Below are 13,161 nucleotides of genomic sequence, written 5' to 3'. Positions count from 1 at the left end.
TGCGTGAAGAAATTTTGTGTCACTTACACCAGGTAGTGAAAGCTATTACCCACACTTCCTTGCAAGTACACACTAATTTTACGCCATTTTCTCTGATTATCTCTCTGGTGTCCTAGCTGATGTTCTATAAGCAGAGCCCTTTTGCGGGCAGAGTAGTCTCTGCTGAAGCTACTACCGCTTACCAACCGCAGGTAAAGTATTAACTATCTGACAATCTTTAGTCAGATTGTTAAGGGCTCACACAAAGCAATTTTTAAAATATATCAGTTTTTAAATGTGGTTTCTCAACTTCAGATAACATTCAGTTGTCGACCCGGTTTGATTTTATAGGGACTTGGGAAATATTCAGAGCCTAAACCAGGTCCAGTTTTCGAGAATCCAATGTCTTCCTCTTCAGGAATTTCTGGAGAAAACAGCGTTCGTCACTGGCAGGATACTTTTAAGGTAATTAAAGAAAGTAGTCGTAGACATCTCGACGATATATAACTTAGCTTATATCAACGACCATTTAAATATTGGCTCTTCTTGGGTGGCTCGTGTGATGAGACGAAAACGTCTTCACTTCAAACAAACTGTTTGAAGTACAGGATAACACGAAAGATCAAGTCGCAATTGTTTTTAGTTTTGCATCAGTTTGGTTGAATCGTCATCTTTTAAAGATGATGCGAGTTTCACTGACAAATTATAGAGTAAAGTTGGTGAAACCAAAACAATCCCTGATTACCTACGACAGTGTTATTTAGCACAACACATCCTTGCCACAAATCATTTTTAGAGGGAGGGGTAGTCCATACAAGATACATGCCCCCGAGGAACTGACCAACTTAGAATCATTAAGTTACCAGAGATGAGGTGAACCAATGGTTTGCATCATGGACCCATAATTAACTAGATATCAAACATTTTAACGTATAAAGTAAGAAGAATCATCAGTGACTATGTGTACAAAGAGTTACACCCAAGGATAAAAGTAGCTACAGCTATTTTTTTTTTTTTTTTTTTTTTTTTTTCCATAAGAATGTCAAATTTTGGGCCTGGGGCTGAAGCTTCTCATTATTTTGCGATTTGAGTCTGAAATGTTCTTAACATGTTCTAAAGTTGTGTTGTATAGTATTTCATAAATCAATTGGGATTTGATTTAATTGTGGTGTTGACCACAATTTTACATTTCTTTTACCTTTATTTATACTTCTCGCAAAAAGAAAAAAAATGATGAAAATAAATAAATTTTCAATGGACTCTCAGTCTGGGGATGTTCTTAGTATGTTCTTAATATTATGATAAATCTCAGCCTGAATGTTCTTGTAAAAAGGGTTCTTATACTAAAATAAAAGTGTACCTTGACCACTCAAGCTAGGTGGCTTATCCAGGCTTCCATGGCATGAAGCTACAAGGGGTATCCAACCTACCCACCCTCCCCCCCTCTTGGATGGGATACCACTCCATCACAAGGCTACCCCCTCCTCCCACATTTCACCATGCTTCCCTGATAATTTGCCACAATCCAATTATACCCTGGGTGTAGAGAAGCATTGTGAGAGTAAGGTGTCTTTCCCAAGAAGACAACACATTAGTTTTGTCAGGTCTCCAACCCAAAACCCTCAAACCAAAGTTCAGTGGATAAGGTCATCTTGTCTCCCATTCATGTTTTATACACTATGATAATTCATAACCTATAGGTTAGCTCAACACTAAAACTTTACTGCTTTCAACACCAGGTGGTTTAACTTCTAACAATTTCTTGTTGATTTATTCTTGGTTTTGATAGCAATCCAAAGCTCCGGTGTATCTTCTGAGGGGTACAAGGGATAAGGTTATCTACAGGGGCCTTATGGGTGTCCTTCCTGTTGGAATGGGTGTTGCAGCCTACTACTACTACATGATGTCCACTGGTAAATTGAAAAGGAAGGAGAGATGAAACTGATTGGAATCCAAGTCAATTTTCCTCATTTAAAACTTCTTCTGTCAACATTTTTGCATTTTCGAAAGAACTTTAGTTACTGCTTTGATTGATCCAAGTGGATGGTGGTCAAAATATTTTCGTTCTCTGGTATTATTTTGGTTCAGAGTTGTTGTTCAAACCTGATTAAGCATTAATTTCTAATGTAAAGATGTCTCATTTGAAACAACTTTATGCTTTAGTTTACTCTACGCGAGGTTATTGATAATAATAAAGTACATTTAACTACCTGCATAGCAGTTCTTCTTTGGCATTTGTGTAAAGTAATGTATAGTAGTACTTGCAATAATGAAAGAAATTCATATAGTCATGAGATGTATTATGATACTAGCATTTCTTTCAGTGGGATGCACAGTTGTCAATTATTTTCTAAATTGGTAGTTATTCACAGAGTAGTTGTGAGGCAAAGGATGAATCTACTACAGTCGAATCCCGACAACTCGAATCCTCGTTAACTCGAGCCTCGCGTTAACTCGAACCTCGCGTTAACTCAAACCAAAATCGATTTACCGCAATTCTACCCAAGATAACTCGAACCTCTCACTTGTTCGGTGCAATATTCGTTTCCCTTTAGGTCATTCTCTATATATATTTACCCTCGATAACTCGAACGGCACGTCGAACTACGTCTGTCAGTACGTGCCAAAATCAAAACAAATAGTCGACTGCAGTTCAGAACATTTACGTTCCGTTACGTTATGATTTATGTAGTTCAGGGTTTCATTTTCATGCGACCCCTCAATAATTAATTATAATAATAATAATAAACAATCTTTAAGGAGGAAGTGCCCGTCACGTAAATACGTGGTTTTCAGGGAGGTCCTCCGTAAAAATAAAAAGTATTAAAAGCCAAAATAAGAACTACAATTGTCACAGATCTAAAACGGCGTATATCTAAAGTTTTATCCATCATTTAAAATATTTATCCATTAAGAATCTTGTAAGGGTTTCCTTAAAAATTGTGCATGGCATTGGCCTTCTTAAAAATACTGGGAGGGACATCCAGTCATTTATAAAACGGAAGTAGGACACCCTCTTTCCGCATTCCGTTTTAGGTTTAGGCAGTCTAGGTAAGTAGCCATTTCTGGTGTTGTAGCCATGCGAACTTCACAATGTTGATTTAAAACTTTCAAAATGTTGCGGAATTTCTCCTTTGATTGCATTTTCTGCGGTGGTACAACGATGAAATAGACGTCTTCCAGCCAGAGGGAGCCAATTCAGACACTTCAGAGCTTCTGAAGAAGACATCTTGCCTAATTTAATTTTCTTCGCAAATTTGTTCTGAAAACTTTGCAATTTTTCCATTTCTGATTTTAGACCGGGTAGATCTCCCCACAGTGTGTCGGCATAGTCTAGGTGTGGCAGCACTAGCCCATTGTAGAAGGCTATGCGAGTTCTATTGTCTAACATGAAATATGCGATTAAACAAAGAAAGACGATGACCTAATTTCTTTACCAAATTGCTTATATGTGGCTTCCAGCTCCATTTTGCATCCGTTGTCACTCCCAGATATTTGAATGACTGCACGCGATCGATTTGTGTACCATTTGGTTGCAACTCAAAGTCTTCAAATAAGGATAGCATCCTTTTACTGCCTGCCAGCATAAATTTGGTCTTCTTAACATTTATAGTCAACCTGTTATCAGTGTACCAGTTACTGATTTCAGTGAATTCACGTTCCAGAGCAATTTGAAGTTCTTGACGTGTTGATGCGTCACAAAATAGAACAGCATCATCTGCATAAAAAATCATCCGGGTCTCTTTAAAAGCATTTGGCAGGCTATTAATGTACACATTAAATAGCAAGGGACCCAAAATGCTGCCTTGTGGCACGCCAAGTGTGATGGTATGTGGCTCTGATAATTCTCCGTTTATCAAAACACTTTGCTGTCTATGAGCAAGATATGACCTGAACCATCTTAAAGATCTTTCAGGCAGTCCTAAATGCTCGAGCTTGCGTAGTAGCACTTTGTGGTTCAGAGAGTCAAACGCCTTGGAAATATCGACAAACAGTAGACCAGTTACTTTACCTTTGTCTATAGATTGAAGAACCCAGTTGTTCAATTTCGAGATAGCTTGTTCAGTGCTATGCCCACACCTAAAGCCATACTGGTGTTGATACAGAAAATCTAGCTGATGTAGATGGGCATTCAACTGGGAATGTACCACTCTTTCTACGACTTTACTCAATAATGACAATACAGAGATAGGCCGATAGTTCTCAACTTGCAGTTTATCATCAGACTTGTTTAAAGGAGTAACACGTGCAACTTTCCACAGATCAGGGACAATACCATCGCTAATTGATCTATTCACAAGATAATTAAATTTGATTAAATTGTATTCTGCTTGAATAGACGAACAATAAACACTATGTTCCCCTTAGTCCCAGTCTTTAGTGTTTCAACTCCCGATAACTCAAACCTTTTTCAATTTCCCTTGAAGGTTCGAGTTATATATCTGGCGCAGTGCTTTTCCAAGGAATCCAATCTCATTCCCAGAGGTTACGCCTTAAATTTACAGTTTAATCAAATTAAATTTGATTCAACTGTATTCTGCTTGAATAGACGAACAATAGACACCATGTTCCCCTTAGTCCCAGTCTTTAGTATTTCAACTCCCGATAACTCAAACCTTTTTCAATTTCCCTTGAAGGTTCGAGTTATCTGGCGTAGTGCTTTTCCAAGGAATCCGATCTCATTCCCAGAGGTTATGCCTTATTATCCCTTCTTCGTTTCCCGCCCTCAAAGGATTAGGGAAGCGTGACCCCTGGAAACGAGATTGCGGGAATCATCCACAATCATGCGCGCGCAAGCTGTTTAACGTCATAATAAGATTAAGTTATTTCTCAGTAGAAAGCGAAGATGTTTGGTGCGAGGGGAAAAGTGAAGGTGTGTAATTTTGTGCACAACGACCAAATATGGTAAGTCTGACATTCTATTTTCTTTAATCGCTCATGAATTTCCCTTCTTGTTGGCGATATCAGTGCCGTGCGATTCGAATAGGGAATTTTTTTTCTAGAGTGTTATTGGTTTTAAATTGGCATAAGTGACTCGCAATTAACAGGCCCAGTGATGCGATTTCATTGCAAGAGATGGTAACTTTTGGTAACCTCTCAGCAGTTAAAAAAAAATGGCAGTCTAAGACTACATGCGGTTACTGATATAGCACAGTTTTTATAACATTGAAAAGAACAGCAGAAGGTAGTGTTGCAAAATATTTGTCTTCACATGCAAAACAGAAAACTTGCTGCATCCCATGTATTTATAAGTACCCTGTTTCACAAGAGAAAGAAGATGGTGCCAGAATGTACTGACTGATTGATATTCAACCAATGCTAAAACGGTAAAAGATTATCATATCGTGACAATGGTCATCACGATGACAAATGTAATGTAACAGTAATTCAAAGGGGCTATCTCGAAAGCCTCACGTTTCCCCTATCTTCTAAGGTTCAATAATAATTAGGCTATGCATCTTTAAATTTTGCTTGTCCTTTATAAATATGAGTTTCTTATTTTATTGCAATTTCAATTTTTGTGGCACTTTTATTTCAAACAAAAAGACATTCCGTGTTTTAGAATACTCCTTCATTCCGTCATTCCGCCGTTCCATGATTTCATTTAATAAGGCCATCTTGTAAACCGAAGGTATCGTATTTCGCAACTTCTAGTGTCCAAAATCTGAAAAAGGCCAGTGGTGGCCGAAATCCAAAATCGGCAACAAATGCTCAAAATTTAAAATCGGCCACTGGTGGCCAAAATTCGAGATCGATTACTGGTGTCCAAAATCGACCCCCATCACGATTTCCAAGGCGAAATCCCCTCTCCTATACTGATATCCTATAAACGCCGGAATTTCTTTGAACCTGGTAAAAATGTTTCTTGTATTATTTTTTTTTCTAATCGATTACAGGAAAGATCATGTAAATCGAGAACTCTTAACCCAAAGGCGATGGCCGGATAAGTGGGGATTTCTCGCGAATGAATACCTCCAGGTAAGTGTCTTCAGTAGAGTGCCCTGTACGTCATCGACCAAGAAGCTGTTACGAAAGACCAAAGTAGGGGGTCTCAGGCTAAGGGAGTTACGTCAAGACACGTTAATGAAGTAGTTTCTTTACGTGAGAGAGTTTATGACTGGGTAAAATAATACTGAGATATTACGAAACATATTCAAAAGAGCTACATTTTGATATTTTGCGTATTTTAATGAGTGCAACCTAACAAAGCTATGACCAAATCATCAAAACACATAAACAAAGGGGAAAAGATCGAGGACCACAGCCAATGACAATGCCTTTGCGGGTAAACTCCCGCGGGTGAAACTTTTTTTTCATATTGGTTACTCATGCTTTCACGTAATATCTCTTGGAACATACCACACAACGTTCATTTCATACAACGTTTCTTTCGTATCATTGCGAATTAGTTACAGCTAGAGACACTGAGAATCGGCCAAGACGAATTTGATGTGGAGGAAGAACTTAAAAAGGAGGGCGTGGTGACTAGTACAGAGAACGAAGAGGAATCAGGGACAGAACAGGCTCAGGCGTCGCCTAGCAATCCCAACAAAACGCCCTTTCCAGAGACCACATCACAAATGATTGGACGAAAGGCCGAGGTGTCGCAAAGAAACGAGATCGAACGGAATGCTCGCGGAAAGCAAGACATAGTTAAGTTATTCAAGTGGCCACGTGAGGGCGTGTAAAGGAATTAGACATCCGAAGTATAAAATACACTGCGTTGTGATCTGAATCCTTGTTGCGACTTTCTCTCACTAGTATATTAAGAGCAAAATTGGGCTTTATGAACTGAATTGATGATGTAAGTTGGCCACCGTGAACAATTTCGTCAGCGAAGGGATAACGCTCGAGACGTCAGCTTTGAAACTCTTTACGGTGGCCATTTTACATTATCAACTCAGTTGATAAAACCCAAATTACCTTGTTACTCTCACCGACGCAGCACCACCGTTTCTATTGAAAGTTAGCCCGGTCTTTATTAAAGTTAAGCCTACCTACTCCGAAGGTTTGTTTAGCAACAAAGATATCGGCGTGTAAACGAGTCCATGTCTAGTTGGTTTCTAATTTGCGAAAACCAGGAGTTTTCCCCTCCTCCACAAATTTGATCACAAGGACAAGAAATTGGTTTCTCAAATTAGCACTATTTGAAAGATCTCTGTAAAATGCGGCAAAATTTGCCTTTATGCTCTCCAGTGAAAAACAAACGAACAACCAACCAAAGAAACATAGAAACAAAAAGGACAGACCCGAAGAGAAATCATCTTCGCCTGCGGGCAGGCTCTCATTTACATTGCCTCACGATGATCTCGCAGGTATCTGGTGTAGGAAGTCCGCAGGCTCTACCAGACCCCTCAGAGTACTCATAGACCTGAGAAGGAGTACGCCAACCAGATGCTACCTTTATCAACACTATTAATATCCATTAGATGCCTTTTCGATCGAGTGTCGTAAAACAAAAGCCAAGGTAATCACAATGGCCAATCAGAAGAAAGAAATAACTTTAAGAACCGTACAAACAAACAAACAAACAAACAGACTTCCTTAAAGCGCGGGAAAAACGCGCGTGACCAAGTTGTGATTGGCTGTAGTTTTGCATGCGATTGGGTGAGAGAGTGGTACAAGTTTTCTTGACCAATCACAGAGCGAAGTAAAACCAAGACCAGCGCAATCTCCGATTACTATCGATATCCTATTGAAAATTGCCCTATGCGGTCCAAGTAACAGTAAATGCACCCGACTGAACGAGGTTCTCTCCTCTTTTCAAGTTTCTAATTCCGTCACTCGGTGGTAGATTCATCCATGGTCGTTCTCCTTTAATAGCGTCATCTCCAAGCCATCTTGTAGAGAAAGCTCGTCGAGGCGTCTTCAGGTTGTTGCCATGAGCGCCGTGAACTGTTTTCATATGGAAAACAATGCAGTCTCCAGGCTAAAGAAAAAAAAGAAATGACTAGAGTAAAATATGCTGATCATCATCGGCTGAATGTCATAGCTCAATAGATACTTTATTTCCGTCGGGAGAAAAGTACACACATTATGAATTGAAGAAGTTTCCAGTTGCGTGATAAGGAAATCTGAGAGAGAATTGGGCCAAAGAACTGGATCTACTTTGAGGGTCTCTTCTAATGATTCTCCCTCGCGCCGTTTTTTAATTTTTTTTTGAAGACTTAAGCTATCTGGTTACTAAATTCGCAGTTAATTGCATATGGTCAATGTTGTGAAATGAAATGACGCTGCACTGTATGTCTACGTGGGCAAACCTCACGACACAGGATTGTTGATTTCTAGATCCTTCTAGGGTGTCAAAAAAGCAGTAACGATTGAGATCTGAACAAATAACTTGAGACGGGTTACCGAACTAAAAACGCCTATAAGGCAGTTTGGTTTGTTAATTTGATCGTTTCACAGGAAATTTGAACAACGGGTTACAGTTGATCAAAGGGCGGATGACGCAATCCAACGGTCAAATCCGGGGTCAGGAGGATAATAGTAGGGGGGTGGGGTGCGGAGGGGGTTGTCTAAGGGATCACCCACCTCCATGTTCCAGGACAAGACTTGATATTGGTCGTTTCCGTCAACATCTGGGGGCGAAAGAAATTCACCAGCTTGCTTTTCGTTTCCTGGCTTCATTTCGTAGGAGGTAAAGGGAGGGCCGTCAAAGTGAACAGGTTTAAAGTACTGTGGAAACTTGTGAGAACCCTTTAAAAGACGAAGACAAGTGTGTTCGGAGACTGGGTCGACTGGGAGCCACACAGAACATACCTGAGTAAACAAAGATCTTTTCATAAAAACAGAAACAAAAAAGCGACCTTCAAGGCTACGCCAAATAATTTGATTGATTTGTTATAATGAACGTCATTATCTTGTATTTTCAGTGGTGTGGGAGCAGAGCAAGTGAAGTCGAACTTTTATAGAAATATTTACCCAGATCAGAATTGTGATTCTCTATGGCAGACCTAACTGGAATATATATTATGTAAAATTGATTCTGAGAATTTAATGTCATAGAGCAATTTCCAGTCGAGCGTTAAAAGAAATCCGGGATCATTCAGGATTGCTATGGGTCCTTTGGTTTTGGTTGATTTAGAATTCGTCCCACCCCCTCGACCAATCAAATGCAAAAATAAACTGAGATCTCATTAGTTCCTTTTGACATATGCCTTTATTCTGATTGGCTGCTAAGATAAGATTGGTTTTTAGAGAAAGATGTTTTTCTTCTTGTCACGAGTAAGGGACAAAGAAAAAATTCAGAGTCCCCATGAGGAATAGAACCTCAGACCTTCGGATTCCGCGCTCCAATGCTCTACTACTCAGCCACAAATGTTTTATGGTGAGCAAGGCCTATTGCGAAGTTCATTTATGACAAGCGTCCTGCACACTGCGAGAATCGGCAATGTGGATAGCGTCATGTTTTGTTCACCGAGCTAAAAAAAAATTACCGTCTTTCTCATTCTATTTACTTTGGTTTTTGTTTGGCGATCCTCAATCGAAATCGTGTGCGCTATCAATCTTACTTTCACTAACTAGTAAAACTGCTTAAGCGCGTTAAATATTAGTCCAACACATCTTACACAGTTATAGCTCTACCGACAACACATAACGGAAAACACATACCTGCTGTCCATCGATCTCATAGTAAGCCTGATCCTGGTGCCATGGGGTTTGTTTGGTTGATCCGCTGTCTTTGACAATCACGTGATTGGAGTAAAGCGCGGCAACCTAAGAAGATTAATCAAACAGGAAAATCTGATGAAATTTCTCGCAAATGAACACTAAACGTCAGGCAATGATTAATGACACTAAAATCCAAAGAGGCAGGTGCTCAGGAGGAGAACTTCTAAATGCTCAATTACTGTGGTTACAATTCAATGTGAGGGGAGTAAGGCGCGAGAGAAAGGTGTGATGGGATTTTTACTCCCCATTCCCCTCTCTCCATTCCCCCTTGCCCCATGTTCCTTACAGACGCCTTCCACGCAAGTTCAGTCTAATTTTCGTAGAGCATTTTCATTAAGATAATGAATGCAATCTAGAATTGCGCTGGTTTTGCTTTATTACCCACTATATTGGTCTGGGGAAACTGCGCTATCCCCTTAAGCGAACAGATAAAAAGCTAAAAATTATTTTTTCCCCTCTTAAATGTCAACCTCATGAAATGTAAACGGGCAATCGCCTTACCGAAGATTGAAGAAGTCGTCCTGCTACTTCGCCAACAGGGGAATGGTAAATAAACTCCTCGTATTCAGGGATATTTTTCCAGTTGCCGTAGTCGTGAAAAAAGAGAGGTGTGTGGCACTTACGTCTCGTCATTTCGGATGGATGGAGTCTATTGAATTCAATCCCACTTCTCAAAAGATCAATCCATCTTTGACTGAAAACGGCTCGTAAGCAAATAGCGCCATCCTCTTGAAAACGGATGATTTCCTGCTCTGTAATTGCGTTGAGGGACAACCTCTCCATTTCATTGTTGTGTCAGACTATAAGAAAAAAATCGAGATAAATCTTCACTGATATCTCAGAAAAGTTAACTAAACATGTCTGAGTAAAATGCTAGGTCATTTAAGGTCGATATGAGTGAGATTCATTTTTCGAAGATCACTCATCTATATGTTGCGGGACGAAAAAAAAAAAACAAACTAATTCAAGAAAAATTCTGATATGGACATGCACAACAACAACAACAACAGTAACAAACATAAACACTTTAGGTGAGTACCTCTTCACTATCCAATACAGCCAAGACACGAACTTCAAAAACAAAAAGAGATCATCGACAGAATGGGTGAAGAGGCTTCCAGAAGTTGTTTCAGCATTGAATAGTGAAGTGACCAGGCTAACCAGGAAAGAAATCTATTGACGCAATCAAAGAAAAGGTTGACGCAAAGAGTTCAACTTCTCATTCCAGACCTGTTTGCTCGAAAGAGACTCGACAAAAAAATGTGAGAAATCTCTTTGCCGCCGGCGAGCTGGACCGAGATGGCCAAACACGACTAACAGATACAATCTGGTCTCTGAAGGTCTTCAATGTTAAGAAAACACTTGTAAATGAAGACAAGCCTGTTGTCTACTACCTGAAAGATTGGCCAAAGCCTGGATTCGTCAGAGTAGAGCTTCAGATTTTTCCTTTTCCTCCTGAAACGCTGCCTCCTGAAGGAGTTCGTTGATTTAAAAAAAATATATTAAAATATGAGTTTCTCGATAGACCCAAGCAGTCCTGATGAATCAGTTCAAGAAACTGATAAAGATATGAACAATAAAAATATTGTCAATCTTGCGGTGAATCCAGCTTAGAACAAAGACGCACCAAATAAGAAGTATGATGGAAAAAAAAAAACAAAACAAAACAAAACCGTCGAAAAACAAAGAACAAAAACAGAAACAACTGATTTATTCTCTATTTGGTCAAAATAGGCAAACAGAAATCTCTTCAGTGTTGAGACATTCGTTAAAGAAAAGAAACATGTTGGTATCGCACAGACCACGACTCAAACAGTGAAATATTTCATCAACATAATTTTTGCGCTATTGCTTTTGACCAATCGGGATTGAAAAACCATGCAACACTAACCAATAAAATTTCTCTCAGACCAAGAATATCCACTTAAAAAAAAAACAACAGAAGACACTTTTTCTTTTTTCATGAAAATAGACAATTTGATCTTCCTTTCTATAATTCTTATAGCTTTGGTGTCTTTAGTCATGTTAGTGTAATCAAATTATTTAAAAGAAGTATAAATGGAACAACAATATACACAAGAAATTGCTTGACAAGAAATGGAATACTTGAAGGATTTTTCATTTCTCTTGAAAAAGATAGAGATCTCATCGTTGGTGGAGTAAGAACAAAATCAATACCATATGCTCCATTCATTGTTGTTGGAAAAAAAAAAAAAAAAACAAAATCATACAAAATACAAAGATATAATCATGAAACAGGTAATTATTATGATGATATCATTGACGTTAAACCATCAGCAGGATTCAAGACAAAAGCAAACCCAACAGAAGGAGGAAAGTGGAAAATTATTAACTGCCACTGGATTAAAGATAATGGAGATGCTCTAATAACTCCTTCTTTCTGGTGAAGTGGAAAGAAACTTGTAAACTTCACCGCAAAAAGAACTTTCCCATCACTAAATATTTGTATGGGGAAATTTTAAAAAAAGCAAGATAGTGGTAATTTTCACGAGGGATAAAACTCAGACTGTCATACTCTTCTCATTTATAATGACTGTTTTGACAGAAGAACAAATCAAGGCGCATCACGCATTCTTCATGAGAAGATACAATTTGGATGCCGATCCCGTTGTATGAAACCATGACAGACTTTGAATTTCACAGGTAATGTGGTGAAATTCAGGCGTGATTAGCAATGCGGGACTTTTAATTTCACACAGTGAAGTTGTGAAATTCAAAATGAGCCAGAACTGGTTGTCTTGATGAGTTGCCAAAAATCAAGTTTGTCTCAATTTGTGAAATTAAGATTTGACTCGAAGACAACTTTTATATCAAGGTTGTCTCAAAACTGAGCCAGAATCCCCATATTACTACTAATGGTAAAGAACGCATATTTATCACCGCAAGGGATTAATCATCCTTGCCGACAATCCTCTGATTTGAGGACAAAATTTCATTGAGTCACGGTAAATGACTTCAAAAGAAAATGCAAAGCGAAAGTGTTTTACTCAAAGATGAATCAGACACTTGCGTTTGAAAAATGAACTTCGTATGTCAACATTCTTTCGGTGAGAAATCAAACGATTATTCCACCAACCTTTGAACGTGTAAACAGCTCCACGAGTACACTAAAAACCGCGTAAGATTCGAGTAAAATATCTTCGTGACCAGGATGCTTTTGCTGTACCTGTCCCCGATCGCGTGACTTTGATTATTCCTTACACTTGATTACTTCCGCTTTCAGTGCATCCTTGCTTGACTCTCAAAAGAGTTCGAGGAACGGTGAAGTTGTGGCACACTTACAAAGAGTGGACATTAGAGTGAATTCCTCTAAGAAGACGCAATGTCCCAGGTAACACAGCCAAGTTCCACAGGCGACAGCGATCACAAGCCAGTAAGGTGTAACTCTTCAGATTGTTGGCGCCTTCTTCAGAAACTACGATCAGACTGTCCTTTGGTTCAGTGCATCACAAATTGTGTCGATGGACATCATGGCGAATACTCTCC

General features: G+C 39.1%; 3 protein-coding genes across 5 annotated transcripts; 2 read left to right on the top strand and 1 right to left on the bottom strand.

The window, feature by feature from the left end:
- Window positions 1-31: 31 nt before the first annotated feature.
- Window positions 32-2,190, top strand: LOC111340673 (cytochrome c oxidase subunit 7A2-like, mitochondrial). The gene is made up of 3 exons (XM_022947557.2): window positions 32-191; window positions 331-444; window positions 1,769-2,190. The coding sequence occupies exons 1-3, from the start codon at window positions 120-122 to the stop codon at window positions 1,916-1,918; spliced, it is 336 nt and encodes a 111-aa protein (XP_022803292.1). The 5' UTR covers window positions 32-119; the 3' UTR covers window positions 1,919-2,190.
- A 2,596-nt stretch (window positions 2,191-4,786) lies between these two features.
- Window positions 4,787-6,715, top strand: LOC111340668 (uncharacterized). Its single transcript, XM_022947550.2, has 3 exons — window positions 4,787-4,884; window positions 5,877-5,958; window positions 6,390-6,715. The coding sequence occupies exons 1-3, from the start codon at window positions 4,826-4,828 to the stop codon at window positions 6,666-6,668; spliced, it is 420 nt and encodes a 139-aa protein (XP_022803285.2). The 5' UTR covers window positions 4,787-4,825; the 3' UTR covers window positions 6,669-6,715.
- On the bottom strand, window positions 6,148-13,136 carry LOC111340666 (putative phytanoyl-CoA dioxygenase). 3 transcript variants are annotated; one of them, XM_022947547.2, is made up of 7 exons: window positions 12,752-13,136; window positions 11,049-11,124; window positions 10,694-10,827; window positions 10,156-10,454; window positions 9,595-9,699; window positions 8,515-8,742; window positions 6,148-7,909 (listed from the first exon to the last, which is right to left on the bottom strand). In XM_022947547.2, exons 4-7 carry the CDS (start codon window positions 10,435-10,437, stop codon window positions 7,688-7,690), a joined length of 837 nt encoding a protein of 278 aa, XP_022803282.2. In that variant the 5' UTR covers window positions 10,438-10,454; window positions 10,694-10,827; window positions 11,049-11,124; window positions 12,752-13,136; the 3' UTR covers window positions 6,148-7,687. The 3 variants fall into 3 exon arrangements, with proteins under 3 accessions (XP_022803282.2, XP_022803283.2, XP_022803284.2); XM_022947548.2 differs by lacking the exon at window positions 10,694-10,827; XM_022947549.2 differs by lacking the exons at window positions 10,694-10,827; window positions 11,049-11,124.
- Between the last annotated feature and the right edge of the window lie 25 nt (window positions 13,137-13,161).

The sequence above is a fragment of the Stylophora pistillata genome, chromosome 6 (assembly GCF_964205215.1).
Source record: "Stylophora pistillata chromosome 6, jaStyPist1.2, whole genome shotgun sequence".
Lineage (NCBI taxonomy): Eukaryota > Metazoa > Cnidaria > Anthozoa > Scleractinia > Pocilloporidae > Stylophora > Stylophora pistillata.
This window is presented reverse-complemented; position numbering and strand designations above follow the sequence as displayed.